Below are 17,089 nucleotides of genomic sequence, written 5' to 3' on the forward strand. Positions count from 1 at the left end.
AAGTAGCCAAGCGCACTTAGCCTCTCGACCATGCTTCCCACAAAAACATATACAATCTTATCTTATCTTATCTTATATTATACAGACGTTACTTCAAAAAAGAAGATGATTACATCCTACGCGCCATGCATTTAGTCATGCATATTAACCAATGACTTAAACTCTGCCAAGTCACTGTTTTTCCTGGCTAGCTCAGGCAACCCATTCCATGCTCTAATAGCACTAGGGAAAAAGGAGTATTTGTACAAATTTGTCCTAGCATATGGGACGAGGAATATGCATTTATCTTTGTATCTTTCAGAGTATTTTATTAAATTCTGTTTTTGTATTTGAAGATTATGGTTCAGTGTTTTATGTATAATTGCTACTTTACTTTTGAGTCTTCTGTCCAGAAGGCTTTCTAAATTTAGTAATTTTACTAAAGGTGTTACTCTAGTGAAATGTGAATATACAATATACAATAATACTATAAGTCTGTTATTATTAAAAAAAAACAGGTGTTGAAGCAAGAGTTGTTTTTTTTTAGTATCAGATATCTTGAAACTTGAACTTTGTATCACAGACTGTCAGAGATGTAAATTTGGTATGACGTATCACAGACCTTCTGAAACATGTATGGTTGTTGTCAATTTAACTAAAATGCACGAAGACGCCGAGAGATATTGTGCTGACACCTATTCAGGGGGACACCTAGTCTACATATTGGATTCTGAAACTAATAACTTTACAAGTAGGTACACTTTATAAGAAGGGGTGGGGGAGCTGTGCATGAGAGGTTAAGCGCTTTGTCCGAGGTTCGAATCTCAGTGAAGACAGAGATTTCGAATTGCGGGATTTTTAGGGCGCCATTGAGTCCACCCAGCTGTAATTGGTAACTGACGTAAGTTATGGAAAGTAAAGACGGTTGATCGTTGTGCTGGCCACATGACATTCTGCTCATTAGCATTATCTGCACTATAAATCGCAAGGTCTGAAAAGGGAACTAAACGTTATTGGACACTTTATAAAGGCGATGATGCTGAAAGGCTGACAAAGTTTTGGATAATTGCCGCAGCAGGTTCTGCCAGGTAGAAACACAGTGTGCCTCAATCTTCCTAAGGGTCACCAGCTCCTGATATTTTTTCAGCGTTGTGTAATGAAGCCTTTCCCGTCTTTGGGTTTAGTTTCCTTCTCTAAGTGAGTAGCAAACCAAGTCTGACGAGTCAGCTCCTACCAGAAGCTCCTGCCAGAAGCTCACTGGTTTAGACATCAGTTGCTCCCCTTTACTTCATCTCCTGCCAGGGGTAACAGTTCCTGCGGGCTCAATGTCTGAAACACACGTGAAGGCCAGGAGTTGGAGGCTATTTGTAAGAGAACAATCGTCATGGAAGCCCTGAACACTTGCAACGTCACAACCTGTGGGCAGTTAGACCAATAGCTCGTTACCATGTCAGGGTCTTTACAAAGTGGCCACGAACTATCGGTCTCCACTGCCTAGAGGTTGCGACGGACGGACACAAAACTAATAGAGTCTTTTCCCCTTTAGGGGGCCGCTAAAAATGTACATAATTAAAACATGCAGCCCAAAATATTTTAAAAGGCTTATTTAAATTAATACATAACATGTTTTCAATATTTAGCCTCTTGTTTCGAAAGCGCTCGGGTTTGAAATGGAGAATTTCTGATTTCGAATCTAAATGAAGACTGGGATTTTGAACTGGGATATATTTAGCATGTTGCTGTGTCCATTTAAGTGAGTACCAGACATCAGTTGGGGGAAGTAACGTCGATTGGTTGCTGCACTGAGCACAGGACGCTGTCATTGACCGTCGGCCCTATGGAATATGACCTTATATTATATGTACTATAGATGACAATATGTGAAATGAGTACTTATATTTACTTTTGCCAGTGTGTATTAAACGAATCTATCAAACTTGCTGGCTTGTTATTTCTGCATTAGGACATAAATTTAAAAACCATCAAAAAAAAAAAAATTTAAAAAAAAAAATCAGAAGGGAAAGAACTCTAAAATCCATATCTACCAATAATTTATTTCCCTTATTAGATATAAAAAAAAATGATTACCAATAATTAATTGTATGATTCAGTAATTTTGTTTATTGTGTTTTTTTAGGCACAATAAATTATTGTTTAAACTCTAAAGTATCAACTTGAAAGAATGCGTGAGGGAGAAATAGAGTTAACACTTATTTAAGGGGATTAAACCCAATAAATGTAGTCATATCAATGAACATTGAAGTATTAGCTCCCCTTCTTGCTGTCAAACAAAGTAAAGAATTTTCCGTCTAGTTGGTCATTTTTTTTAAAAATTCATCTCTTGTCTGTGTAAATGAATAATTGCGATAAGTTTCAGCTTGATCCGAGAGTGGATGTTGGAGAAACATTCTTTTTACCAGACAGACAGACAGAGTTTATATTAGCTATGTAACAAACCCTTCTTATTTTTTTTCTTTTTTTTTTTCTGTAACAGATTCTTTGTTACGTGAGAAGGACTTTTATCACATAGGACTAAGTGATAAAATCAGAAACGGTGATTACAGATGGACGAATGGGCAGGTACCTATTGTCTTTATTATTACTATTTTTATCTTGGTGTCTTAAAAATCAAAATATTGAAATATTTTATTTTTTTTTTACAACTTTTCCATGAGCTAAAAATTCAAAAATAAACTTGTGATGTGTCACAATATATTTTATATAACATGTCCCTAAAAACACGGAAAGCAGAGTCAAATATACACGAGCAGATAATGTCGTGGCCCCAAATGAAAGCTCGCTAATCTGTCTGACTGAAACATGTCTAAATGAAATTATTCCCGACACATCAGTAGACTTGGATGCGGACCACACAATGATCCATCTAAAACTCACGTACAAACCGGTTTTAAAAACAACAAAACCGGAAGTCCAGTCCATCCAGTCATGGTCTGACGACGCTATTTTACAGCTACAGAGTTGTCTGGAACAAACAGATTGAGACATGTTTGTAAACAACTGCCCAGACAGATGAACTTACCACAACTGTTAAAATGTACATCCAGTTCTGTGAAAACATGATTGTACCAAAGAAGAAAATTAAAACAGTCAGTAATAATAGACCCTGGATGACCAACATTAAAAATTAACATTCTGTCGTCATCGAGAAGTACATAGAAATCTATTTATAAGCGCTGGTTATGAGTGTCTATGTGTTTTTCGTGTGTGAAAGTCGTTCGTATGTGCATCTATAATAATAATTCAGGCTAGTCTTCGAGTCCGAAGATTAGTGAGGAATGCAGTATTTCCCATGGCAGCGCAGTCCCAGCTGTGACCTACATATTTTGCTAAATGCACGGCACGCAAAACCATTGTCCTTAGGTGGTCGATTAAGATTTTCTTTCGCCGTCTACGTTTGTCATTGGCAGCAGATTTTTTTTTTGGTCTCAAATGTGTATCCAGCGGCCTTCGTAAGTGACCTCCAGCTGTCTCGTTCTGAGGCCGCATGCAACCAGGTGTTCACTTCTATGTCAGCCAAGGAAAGTTGACGCCTAAACTGGTCTTTTAAGAGTTTCCGTGGGGCGCTTCTGTTACATCGACCTCCTTTTAGCTCACCAAAAAAGACTGTCTCTATATTGCGCATCTATATTGTTATTATACAGTAGTTACGATGAGGTTGTCAATTGTAGTCAAACTGAATTTCCATTTGATTGGATCAATAAAAGTTATCTTATCTTAAAATAAACTTTGAAAAAAATTAAAATTGCGAATTTTTTTTTTTTATAACCTAATTTACTCCAACAGTAACATTGGGCACAAGTTTCGCTTTTTTTGTTGTCTAATGAATTACATAAATTACATAAATTCGTTCTTAATATCTGCGAATTTAGATCTCCTGACGCACATTCTTTCATTAGACATTACCGAAAGGCTACACTTTCATTCATTTGCGTAATCTAATAGAAAAGGTCACGCATGCCCAGACCGAAATGTTACGAAACTCTCTTTTCCTAGCTCTAAAAAACTATTTCAGCTCTAAGGTAATTGAAATTCTCTTAGCTAAGAAAGTTTTATAATTAAACACATGAACATACTAATTACAGTTCATTCATTTCATATTTTAATAAAATTAACATTCAATTTTTTTTTCTAAAGCATTTTTACATACATTCGTTTGTCATTAGTTCAACTCTATTCTTGATATTGCGTGCTTCTAGATATAGATCTATACACAAGCCAATGTTTTCATTAAAAAATTAGATTCATGTCAATTAGCTATTTTTAGCTCCATTCATAATATTTTTCATTCATGGATTCATGCATTCACTTTACATATAACATTATTATTGTCTTTAATCGTTTCTAATGCACTATATCAGTGACTACATCAGCAATATACAAACTAAGCCCCGCAGGCCACCGGTAATGTCCGGCTAGTTTGTTATAAGTGCTGTTGATTATTCTTGTCTGTTTACTTTGTGGACTTGCTACATGCGCAGTATCGCGAGAATGTGGAATGGTGCGAATGCGTGTTGAAAGGGTTAATAATAATAATAATAATAATCGTAATTGTCCGTATGGAAATTTGTCTTACAATTTGTGCATTACACCAAACAAAAAAACATTTTAACTATAAGAGACCAAAGTGTACATTCACACCAGACTCACTCATAATTTACATGTGACAAAGTTTATATCAGATTGTTCTTATTTAATGATTTGATTGCCAGGGGAACAAAAGAGTGTTTGTGTCTGTTTGTCTTTGCTATGGGTGTCTTGTATCTCTTTTGTGATGGTAAAATCACAAAAATCCTGACACAAAGGGTGATTCTTTATTTCGAGGATCTTGTTAGCTTTTTTATAGATGTTTGTCTCAAACAACTGCCCAAATGAGGTTTGTTTTTTGCCAATGATTTTACCAGCAGCATTTAGGGTTCTATAAAGTTTATTTTTATTTTTAATGCTCAGATTGCCATACCAGGTTAGAGAGAAGAAAAATCCAAAAAATGGAGTAAACAAAGATATTATTGCTATACTATTAATTCTTTCTCATGATTAAAGACTTCATCATCTACTATATATGAGTCTGTTGGTGTATAATTAAGAGTCTCATCTGCTCGTAACAGGTGGCGCTCAATAACTATATTAGTTTAACATAAAGTTAATCTTTCGTAATACTTGTTCAATGGAATTCAGAACCATGCAATTAAACACAACTTCTTTAGACAGTAACAAAAAAAGTCCCAGTCTTTGTTTAAATGCCAAAAAAAAATATTATTCTAACAATTTTATTCATTTTAAAGAATATTTCTTTTTGCTATGATTCAAAATAATTTTATAAAAAAAATATTACCCATCTTTTTTTAAAAAAAGGTGTTTTTTTTCGTTCTTTTTCTCCAGGCTGCTAATTATAAGAACTTTAAAACTGGCCATTTATCAAACCTTAAACACTATTATATTCTAATGCATAACAGTGTCTGGTATGAGATTTATGATACAGATTCTAAATTTATATGCCAAGCCTCTGCAGGTAAGAAGTAACAATATTTTGTCTTCTTAAAAACAAAAGTCACGTTCCCCTTTCAGACCTTGTTGCCTATAGGGAGGATGATGTAAAGGTCATCTGTTTCTGTGGCCTACGGTTAACGAGGGTGTCATATGGCCAGCACAACGACCTTTACTTTTCCACAACTAATGTCAGGTATCCATTAGAGCTGGGTGGACTCAGAGGCACCCAAAGATCCCAAAATTAAAAATCCCAGTCTTCGCCAGGATTCGAACCCCCGATCCCGGTTCGGAAGGCAAACCCCTTACCGCTCAGCCACCTCGCCTCGGTCTTTTTGTATAATCCTCTTCTCTTAATTTCTTAACTTTTACAGCTTGCGTTCATCCCCCCCTCCCTCCCAGAACCCAAGTTTGGTTAATGCTTCTTTTGAGACTTTTCTTATTTAATCCACAAAGAGTCGTGATCCATTACCAGGAATCAGGTATTTAAAGAAAACTCGTATTATTTTTAAATCGAGATTCGTGTGCGAAACATGCCAATGAAAGGCCTCAAAATTTACTACCTGCTGAAATCGAGATATTGAATTTAATTCAGTTTGCTGTATAAATCCTTCAATGGCCATTCCGTCTACCTTCTGCCTCTAAATCCCCAGGGACAATCAATGATTATTTAACTTAAGTGATGACAATATTAATTATATTACACATATTCTTTAACGAGTTGATAAAGAAGAAGAAAGAATAACTTAAAAAAATATTAAGTCATGTCTGTATCACCTTCAACTGAACCTTAGTCATTTGGACTGTTGGGGCACCACACAAGATTTGTTGACCGTCTTTCTTCATTCCTCTCTGTCTTTTACCTTGGATAGAACATTCTTCAATGGCAGGCCCGTAAATTCTTTCATGTTTTCCTCCTATCGCTTTCTCTGCCTGCCTATCCTTTCCTGGTACTGTTCCTGAAGGAAGGTCTTTGCAAGCTCCGAAGACCTTGTAATATGACCATAGAGCTTTAGTTTGCGTTTTTTTAAATAGTCAGCAGGTCATCGTGGGGTCCAATCACTGTCTGCCTCTTCTTCTTTTTCCTGGTACTGGTCCCTGAAGGAAGGTCTTTGCGATCCCCGTAGATCTTGATTTATGGCCATATATTTTAGCTTGCGTTTCTTTTCACTATAGTTAGCGGATCATCATGGGGTCCATTCGCTGTAGTAACCCTGTCTCTGATCTCTTGGTTTGTGAGGCGGTCTTTGAATGTGATGCCTAGGATCCTTCTGTAGCATCTCAATTGATTAGCTAGGAACTTTTCTCTCTAGCTTTGCAGTCAGCGTCCAAGACTCACAAGCGTATCAAAATGAGGCTATGAACAGGAGCACATTAGTCTGACTTTGCTGTCTAGTACTATCCCTTAACCCAGCGGTTCTCAACCTTTTAAGCTCGGCGACCCCTCATACATTCTCCCACTCTGCCGCGACCCCCCCCCACACACACACATACACATACAGCAATAGAAGAGTAGACAATAACAATTCATATTTTCGATGGTCTTAGGCGACCCCTGGCGAATCGTCCATCGACCCCCAAGGGGGTCGCGACCCACAGGTTGAGAACTCCTGCCTTAACCCATGTCTGTATCACTACACTATATTATGTCCCAAGAATCAGAAATCTATATAGGATTTTTTTTTTTTTCTTGTATTTAGATACTTATCGTCAGACTAATTTTTTTTTCTTGAAAAGCTAGAAAATAACTGTAGCAACACAATTACCTTTATAATATACACCTATCTATGCATAAATAAATATTCTCATTTAAATTTTGTTGTTTGTGTTTTAGGAGTGGTTTGTGAGAACAAAGATTTTTTTTTTTATTTTCAGAAAGAAAAGAGTTTTTCTTCCTGAATGACACAAATTTTGTAAATAAAACAAATGAAACTGGTGTCCTGACAAGAATTACTTGGAAATGTGGAGTGCACGACGAACACAATCACAATTTTCAATTATTCTATCAAAATGTGAATGGAACGGAGCTACACCTATCTCACGTACGTAACAAAAAAAAAAGAATCCTGCGGTTTTGATTTTGAAGTACATCGCATTAGTCATAATATAATCCTAACAATTAAAAACATTAACTTTTCATGCATGACTAAACTAACAAAAGGATTATAAATAGGCCGTAATTATCTTGTCTTTTAAAGAAACGTCTGTAACTTTCAAGATGAAACTCTTGTTTGCGTTAGATTGTCAGGAAGTAAGGGAGATAAAAGAAGGTGCAACAACAACAACAACAACAACAACAACAACAACAAAAAATATGTAAAAGTGACATCTGTTTGAATTTGAACCTGGTGAAGGCAATGATCTATAGGGTTCCTCCGAGTCTACTCGGCTCTACTGCGTACCTTAAATTAGTAGGGGAAAATTGGTCGTTGTGCTGGTGATATGACACTCTCTTTAACCATGGGCCACAGAAAAAGATGACCTTTACATCTTCTGGTCTCAATATCTCAAGCACGAACGTTGGAAACTATGAACTACAAACTAGCAGGAACCGACAACCCTACTTAAGTTTATACATGTTTGTTTGTTTGTTTGTAAAATGTTTGACATGTTTCGGATGTTCCTTCAGAGTTGACGATAGTTTACTTCCTAGTACAAACCTCCCGCAGGTCGACGGGGGATGGGGGCCGGCATGGTTTGAACCCGTGACCATTGATAAATTCAAACGACAGTCTAGCGGGCAAACCGCACGACCAGGCAGGCAGCCATACATAGGTCAATGTTAGACGGACATGATTCCACAGGAAACGAATATATATTTATGTTATGATTATTATTACATTGTTAATATTTATATATATATATATATATATATATATATATATATATTCAGTGAAGCGATAATCATGCGGCTGCTGGCAGAACGGGTGGTATTACATGATTATCTAATGTATAGCCATTGGGAGAAGCCATTCCCTTTCGTCAAATGCCAGATTAAGTTTTGGTTTCTTTGAACGGTTATACTATAATAGTCATCATCATCATCATCACTCCTTTGAGTTCCTAGTGGAACATAGGGCCTCGACAAAAACACGCCACTCTCCACGGTCTCTTGCTAGCTTTTTGATGGTCTTCTCTGCTTCTTCAAGTACACTGCGGCGCCATGTTCTTTTTGGTCTTCCTCTGCGTCTTGTTCCCTGCTGGGGGTTCCACTTTAAGGCCTGCCTAGCTCTGTTGCTGGTATCTTTTCTAAGGGTGTGACCAATCCATCTCCACTTCCTCTCTAAGATCTGCACCTCTATATTTTTCTGTCCACTCATCTCCCACAGTTTGGTGTTTTCTACTTTGTCATACCAGTGTATTTTTAGGATATTTCTCAGGCATCTGTTGATGAAGGTCTGTATTCTTTTTTTGTTGTGGCTTCAGTTGTTCTCCATGTTTCTATACTATAATAGTAAATAACATTAAATACTGCAAACCAAATATTGTTATGAAATATACTTGATTTATATAAATATAAACAAAGTATTAATGTTTTTAATTATTAAACTAAAAAAATAAAGGCAGTCTAGCAGCTAATGTAACAGAAGACAATTATGCTATTCATACAAATATTTTTATAATATGGTGTCACTGGTGAAGTAGTAATCTTATAGCACTGACTTATATTTGATATGAATTAATGATTATGTAGAGAGAGCAATTATGAACATGTGAACTCTTGTGGTGAATTACTGGATGCACGGGTGAATTGGAGTTGGGAGAAGTTAGTTAAGAAGTTAAGAAAAAATCGAATTAAGACGTTCAAGAAAGTGAAGAATCTAGTAGCCATGTAGGAAGTGAATTCACTATAGGTTGTAGAAGTCATTACTTAGAAATTGTATGTATATCTAAGATTATAGTCTTAAGGGCCATGACTCATCTATCATCACAAATTTTTATTCCTCCACTTGACATGGACAAAAATAAAATCGAAAATAGAACTAAATATTACATACCTTGGATCTAGAACAAGTAAACTATTGTCAAGATCGAAACCACAGCTTATTAAATTGACCAGATGCTATTTTTATTCTTATTATCGACTCAATTCGTTTTTTTTTAAAGCAAAATTAGGATTAGTGTTACAAGAAAGATTTTGTAGTAAATAAATTCATGTTAGAACTTATTAAAAAGAAATGTTCCCAGAGTTACATTGTAATTCTCAATGTATTGATAACAGACTCACATATGTTTAATATTATGTTTAGTTTTTTGGTAAAGAACAAAGTCACGTGACGTATACAGGCTGTAACAGTTCCGGTGTCTACGTCTGCCGGATTACAGACGGTGTTAACAGAACCGTTGCTACTTTGGCAGGCACTCTCAAAGTCAGATGTGAGTGAAGATTGTTTTGTCACACATTTAATGAGTAATATAATAGGTCACTTTTGTGACGAATCTTCGGCAAGAATAATTGACCTCATTCACCAATCGTAAATAAACACATTTAGCCAAGTCATATTATTGATACAACAATGAAAAATACGTATCACGTGACAGGCTTTATAGGATTACATAATTTGTATAGAAGATATATAGAATCACGTGGCTAAATGTTGTTTTTTTACGATTGGTGAATGAGGTCCATTGACCTCATTAAATTCAATGACGGATCTTTTTTATTTATTTATTTTTATTTTGCAGTGTAAAGGGACGTAACATGTGTGTTATGTATTTCCCCCCACCACTCACAGTAGTTGTCTCCCATTATCCGTGTTATATCACACCAAATGAGACTAAGACTAAGACTAAGACTAAGACTGCTTTATTGATCCTTACGGAAATTTGTTGTGATTACAAAGACTCTTTTCTCATATAAAGACAACACAACAGAAAAATACACATAAATAATACAAACAACATAAAGAGTTCATTCAGCGACTACACACAGGCATCTTGGTGCATTTCATGTTCCCTGATCAATGAGTGGCGGTGATAGAGTCGGACCGAGTGAGGTACGAACGAGTTTTTGTACCGCTCCGTTCTTGCTTTGATTGACAGCAGTCGCCCACTTCGCGACGACCTGACGTAGTTTTGATGGAGCGGGTGGCCGTTGTCTTCCAAGATTTTTTCGATTTTTCTTAGGCACGTTTGTTCAAAAAGTTCCTTTAAATGTGGTAATGTTGTGAGTGTAATTTTTGATGCTTTTTTAATGATGTTTTCTAGACGTCGCAACAGTTTAGATGAGGCGTTGCCTTGCCAACAACTTATTCCGTATGTTAGCAGATTTTGTACAGTCGCGCCGTAAAATGTCTCAAGGATCTTCTTGTTTAATAGGCCAATTCGTCCTTTTGACCATCTGTGAAATGTCTACATCTGAGAGAAAGTTTGTCTCGTCTTTTATCTTCAAATCTCGCGACGCCTTTTTCTCATCAACTAAACAGATACATACTGACGACTAGACCCGTTAACTGACAACTAGACCCATTAACTGAATACTAGACCTGTTAACTGACATCTAGACCCGTTAATTAACTAATAGACCCGTTAACTGACGACTAGACCCGATAACTGACAACTAGACCCGTTAACTGACAACTAGACCCGTTAACTGACAACTAGACCCGTTAACTGACAACTAGACCCGTTAACTGACAAATAGACCCGTTAACTGACAACTAGACCCGTTAACTGACGACTAGACCCGTTAGACTGACAACTAGACCCGTTAATGACAACTAGACCCGTTAACTGACGACTAGACCCGTTAGACTGACAACTAGACCCGTTAACTGACGACTACACCCGTTAACTGACAACTAGACCCGTTAACTGACAACTAGACCCGTTAACTGACAACTAGACCCGTTAACTGACAACTAGACCCGTTAACTGACGACTAGACCCGTTAGACTGACAACTAGACCCCCGTTAACTGACAACTAGACCCGTTAACTGACGACTAGACCCGTTAGACTGACAACTAGACCCGTTAACTGACAACTAGACCCGTTAACTGACGACTAGACCCGTTAGACTGACAACTAGACCCGTTAACTGACAACTAGACCCGTTAGACTGACAACTAGACCCGTTAACTGACGACTAGACCCGTTAACTGACAAATAGACCCGTTAACTGACAACTAGACCCGTTAACTGACAACTAGACCCGTTAACTGACAACTAGACCCGTTAACTGACGACTAGACCCATCAGGTTATAAACCCTTTGACTGAAGCGTACCACTGAACAAGCCAATGTTTGATAGTCAACCTAGCCTTTTCTTTTTTCCACTTACGACTGGATCGACAGGTCGTTGAACTTGATCCCGTGCTTGCTTAAGAAAGCCTATTCCTTTCATAATCTTAAACAAATTTCTTGAACAATTAAAAACGATCTGTTTAGATCTATTTGTACAATCGGGCTACTTGAAAGCGAATCTAAAAAGAATGAAAGTCACATCCGAAGCCTCTGGATCAGCGGTTCTCAACCTTTTAAGCCCGGCGACCCCTTTTTACAATCCCCCACTCTGCAGCGACCCCCCTCCCCCCACACACATAAAGCAATAGAAGAATAGACAAAAACAATACATATTTTCGATGGTCTTAGTCGACCACTGGTAAATCGTCATTCGACCCCCAAGGGGGTCGCGAACCACAATTGAGAACCCCTGATCTGGATGATTCACTGAGTGGTACAGCGATTGGCTTCCAAAACGAGTGGTCAAGTGTTCGAATACTGGTAGAGACAGGGAAATGTTTAATTTCGGTATCCTTAGAGCGCCTCTGAGTCCCTCCACTTCTAACTTTAGTTGAGGGAAAATTAAAAACGGTTTGTCCTTGTGCTGGCCACATGACGCAGATGACCAGTACATCATCTGCGCTATAGATCACAAAGTCTGAACAATGAACAACGAGCCAGTCTTCAGTTTAACTCTTTCTCTCCTAACTGACGATACCAACGTTGATTCCACCAGAATTTGGTAAAGAATTACGGAGAGAAAGAGTTAACTTTTACATTTAAAGAACAAACATTTTGACTTCAAGAAACTTACTTTGATTGGTTACTTCTGCTGTGCTTGACGGAAATAGATTAAACAAATAACTTGTGTAACAAATTGCGTTTCTTTTTTTACCACGATGACCGTGACTATGGACACCTATGTAGATGACTGGGATCAGACGTTTAACTTCAGATGTCCGCACGGTCATAAGTTATGACAGCAGAAGGGAGGACATTGTGAATACACAGTGAAATATTTGTAGCTACAAACAGCTAGTACATCTTAACAGATGTAGACTTGTACAATTTTCAATGTAGATCATATTGTAAATGAAGAAATTAGAAACATTATCAGAGTGGCTATTGGGTCAGACGATAATTGATAACCACAGTCAGAAAAACTCTTGCTAAAACATTATGGTTATTTCATAAGGTCTTCAAGGCTCGCACTGTCCTCCACGGAACAGTACCAGGAACAACCATAATATAACAAAATATGAAAAAAAATCATTTAAAAAAAGCTTTGGGGAAGAACTTCGCAATTAAAAAATAAATCAATGAAGAATGTAGAATTTATTTCCCTTTTTTGATATCAAACAAAATAATTAATTACAAATAAATGATTGAATCATTAGTAAAAGTTTTAATTGATTCATTCATGTTTTGTTAGGTACAATAAATACGCCAATGAATACGTGTGCAAAGTTTCAACTAGATCAAAAAAAGGGTAATGGAGAAACTTTTACCAGACAGACAGAAAGACAGACTGAGTTAATGTAAGCTTTGTAACAAGAAGAGGGGGCAGACAGAGAAAGCGATAGGAAAACGGGCCTGCTTTTGAAAAAAAAATCTATCCGAGGCAAAAGACAGAGAAATGGAGAAGAACGGACGTCAGATCATGTGTGGTGCCCCAACGGTTTGTCACAGTGGTAGATTATGCATACATTTATTTCGAGGATTAGGCATGAAGGTGTTCTATATGTGTATTAAATATGGTTAAGTGGCATACGCATAAAAGTGAAAAATTTGTGTATTAAATATGGTTTGGTGGTATTTTAGGTAACGACATAGACTGCATTTCTTAGGAGGAAAAACGTAAAGAGATATATTGGTCTTATTCACAAATATATTTTCTATCTACTTGTGCTCTGTATATTTAGAAAATTATTTTAATCTCTTTACCGTAAGTTCAATTATTGTAACAAATCGTTTTCAAGTTTTACATTTCTTCCTAATTTTGAAGGTAGAGCGACTAACTGCAACAAAGAAGATGCGAACCTAAATCTTCACGTTCAAGACCATACTGGCTATACAGATGGCACAATATGTGTATTTGTTTATCCCAGGCCCAAATTAGAGAATATAGTTATTTATAAAGGTTAGCTCTTTGGTTTCTTAACTTTTAATGATTTTTTGTTAAAACTTGTATTTTTTAAAATATATGTATAGGATGTCTTCCGTTTCGAAGATTAAACTCTTTCTCTCCTAACCGACGATACCAACGTTGATTCCACCAGAATGTGATAAATAATTACGGAGAGAAACAGTTAAAGATGTGTACGATAGCTCACGTGACCACGTAAAGCCAGCTACCACTTTAATATATTTTGCAACATCTAATGCAAAGCCATTGCCTGCAGAGGGTCTAAATATCATCTACGGGTAACGTTGTGGAAATGTCTTCACACGAGACCAATAGTTATAGAAGGCCTGAGTACACAACTGTGACGTCACAGCATGTGGGCAGTTTAGACCGATAGCTCGTTGCCACGAGACCAATCGTTACCTGAACACTGACATGCAACGTCACATTATGACGTCAGGATCTAGGACGTGGCTACGAGCTACTAGTTTGCACTGCCCACAGTTTGCCACGCCGCTGGCCAGTGTTCAGACCTTGTTGATGTCTAAGGGGCTGAGCCGAAGGCTCTTCGAGCCCTAAGTTTGAAAAAAAAACCTGTTTGGACGCCAAACAGTTTTAAAACAACCTGTGTGAACACACAGTTCTGCTTGGGAGAGACCCTAGACAATTCCTATGTAAAGCATTGCTGTTGACCGATGCATTTGGCCCCCAACGCGTGGGCTAGACACGCCGAAGGCCGAGAATGCACCGGGATCTTCTGCCATTTTCCTTCAATGTACCAAGCTAACTGTGAGGGACCCGCCATTTATGTAACCGTCCCTTTGAGGAACAGCGCATGGATGTATGACAGTTTTGTGAGGAATTTTGTACAACCCCGCCCGTGCAAGGGGTGAACTCTCGTCTACCCGTGGGCATCCCCACTGGAGTCTTGTGTGGCTACCCATTTAGCCTAACCACTTCCTCTAATGGTCGTTTCCACGCGAGCGCCACGATGAGGCAAGGCAACGTGCTCGTGAGTGTTCAGGCCTGCTATAACAGTTGGTCTGGGTTCGCAACAACGATTTAATGTGTTACTGTCTAAGTATCTTTCGACAGTTCATGTGTCGCTCCAGCTTAATCAAGACGTGTACCAGATTAAGTGTTACTTAAATTCTTATCATAACTCTACGCAGTACCACGAGTTAATTGTCAGTCGTACTTACGGCGATATTGTTAGCATCGTTTCTTTGATGTTATTTATGGAGGAAAGAGTTATCTCCCTAATTATAAACGTATTAGCTAAGTTATTGGCCTTGCCTGTAAAAAAAATAGCTTATATATTAAAAGCCTAAAAAAAAAGTATAAAAAAAAAAGCTATAGTGGAATGTACGTTAGTTTAAAATGGTTATTTTTAATTTTATCGTTAAGTAATAATAAAAAAAAAACAATAAATACTAAATATTAGTTTACAGTTGTATAAAGATGTGTGTAATATATGTTTTATATTTCGATCTATACAATAGAGAATGCATCACAGAGCGCTTTCAAATTTAAATACAACATTAACTTTTCTTACACTGAGGAGGTCTCGAACCGAGGAGAAATTCACATCAGACTCTACAATGTAACGCCATCTGATTATGGGAGATATTATATTCATGCTCGGAATGAAATGTCTTCAAAACTCTATTTCAAACTAGCAGGTTTGTTTTAATCCAATAAGATATAAATATCAGGTGACCGAGCCTCGCTCGGATGAATAATTTGTTAAGGAAGGATATATACCCGAAGTCATTTTGAGAATATTTTTGTACCAGGTGGCCGAACCTCGCTCTGTTAAATAATTTCGGAAGGTTATATACCCGAAGTCATTTTGGGAATATTCTTGTAATTACGAAAATGAACGATCGGATAAAGACTACTAATCTGAAGAGTTGTTTTAGTGTTCTGTTAGTTCTAATTGTAGGCCTAATTGTACATGTCGATTAAATTTAAAGTCTTTTAAGTCCTCCTACAGTCTAGACAAACTACAGCTCACGTCCGTCTTATAGTTTTACAATCTATCTTTTGCGTAAAACTATTGTAGGCTTACTATTATTGGCTTGGAAGAAAGTCTTTGCAATGTAACTTCTCTACGTTATAGGGTAAAACATGCACTTAGTGACAAAGTAAAATGGCGCATTTTTTCTTATTAGACTTAAATCATGGCATTAGTTTTCTAAAGAAACGTTTCCGTGGGGCACCTCTGTTACGCCAAACAATATGCTCGTTACCCATACGGGATACGTGCCCTGCCCAGCCTGACAGTCGGACTATAGGAAGTTCATACCGGCTTTTGCCATCCATCCATCCTTGTGGTACTATGGCCTGCTTTTACACATCCATCCATTCAGATCTCTCCTGGCCCTAACTCCAAGCTTTTTACCGAGGTTTATAGTTAAATCAAAAGAGGCTGCAGTGTACTCAAACTCGTTGACCGCTAGATGGATATCATGTTTAGTGTGAGCAAGTAAGGCGTAGAGAAGCTGTGTTATGACCAGTTCCTTTGTTTTGGTACAGGAGAGGTAGACACTGAAGCATGAACACATGGTAATAATTCACCAGCAAAATAATAATAATAATAAGGCTTGTCTTAGAGTCCGAAAATTAATGAGGATTGCAGCTGTGACCTACATATCTTGCCACATCCAGGGCAAGCATAACCATTGTCCGCGATGCTCGATTAAGATTTTCTTTTAGCGTCTGCGTCTGTCCTCGGCAGCAAATTTTCTTTTGGTCTCAAATGTGTATCCGCGGCCTTTGTATAGAGGGAATTCTTTAAGTCCGACAGTTACGCTGGACAGAGCAGTATCCTATATGGGAGACGAATCTTAGACGAACGCATGCCAAAGGCAGTGTTTTTTTTGGTGAGCTAAAAAGTGGTTGACGTAACACCGAAACCCTTAAAAGACCAGCTTATGGCGCAAACTTGACTTAGCTGACATAGAAGAGAGCACATGGTTGCATGCAACCTCAGAACGAGACAGCTGGAGGTCACCAGCAAAATAAACAACAAAGTAAAAGGTATCTACACCGCTCTACACAATTAAAGTGTAAACAACTTATTAAGCACTTAAAACACAATAACTAATCATATATCGGCACATTTAATTTCATTACTTTTCTTTCATAGTTCTATAATAAATCAATCTACATTAAGATGGTGCGCAAATGTTTCATTAGGTCTATTGATTCTTTAGAACTCGTTATTGTTTGCAAAGAAATATTTTAGTGTACT

At 37.4% G+C, this 17,089-nt stretch overlaps 1 protein-coding gene across 1 annotated transcript; it reads left to right on the plus strand.

Annotated features, from left to right (window-relative positions):
- Nucleotides 1-543: 543 nt before the first annotated feature.
- LOC129922914 (collectin-12-like) lies at nucleotides 544-7,617 on the plus strand. The gene is made up of 4 exons (XM_056011131.1): nucleotides 544-730; nucleotides 2,474-2,559; nucleotides 5,380-5,509; nucleotides 7,360-7,617. Exons 1-4 carry the CDS (start codon nucleotides 586-588, stop codon nucleotides 7,560-7,562), a joined length of 564 nt encoding a protein of 187 aa, XP_055867106.1. The 5' UTR covers nucleotides 544-585; the 3' UTR covers nucleotides 7,563-7,617.
- The last annotated feature ends 9,472 nt before the right edge of the window (nucleotides 7,618-17,089 follow it).

This window comes from Biomphalaria glabrata, chromosome 14 (assembly GCF_947242115.1).
Source record: "Biomphalaria glabrata chromosome 14, xgBioGlab47.1, whole genome shotgun sequence".
In the NCBI taxonomy this organism is placed as follows: Eukaryota; Metazoa; Mollusca; class Gastropoda; family Planorbidae; genus Biomphalaria; species Biomphalaria glabrata.

What these genes read in the sequence shown, in the direction of transcription:
- LOC129922914 (XM_056011131.1), top strand. Translation starts at nt 586, where the DNA reads ATGACGTATCACAGACCTTCTGAAACATGTATGGTTGTTGTCAATTTA. An exon ending in TGAAACTAATAACTTTACAA is followed by an intron (nt 731 to 2,473) that starts GTAGGTACACTT and finishes TTTCTGTAACAG; the next exon opens with ATTCTTTGTTACGTGAGAAG. An exon ending in TATATGCCAAGCCTCTGCAG is followed by an intron (nt 5,510 to 7,359) that starts GTAAGAAGTAAC and finishes TTTTATTTTCAG; the next exon opens with AAAGAAAAGAGTTTTTCTTC.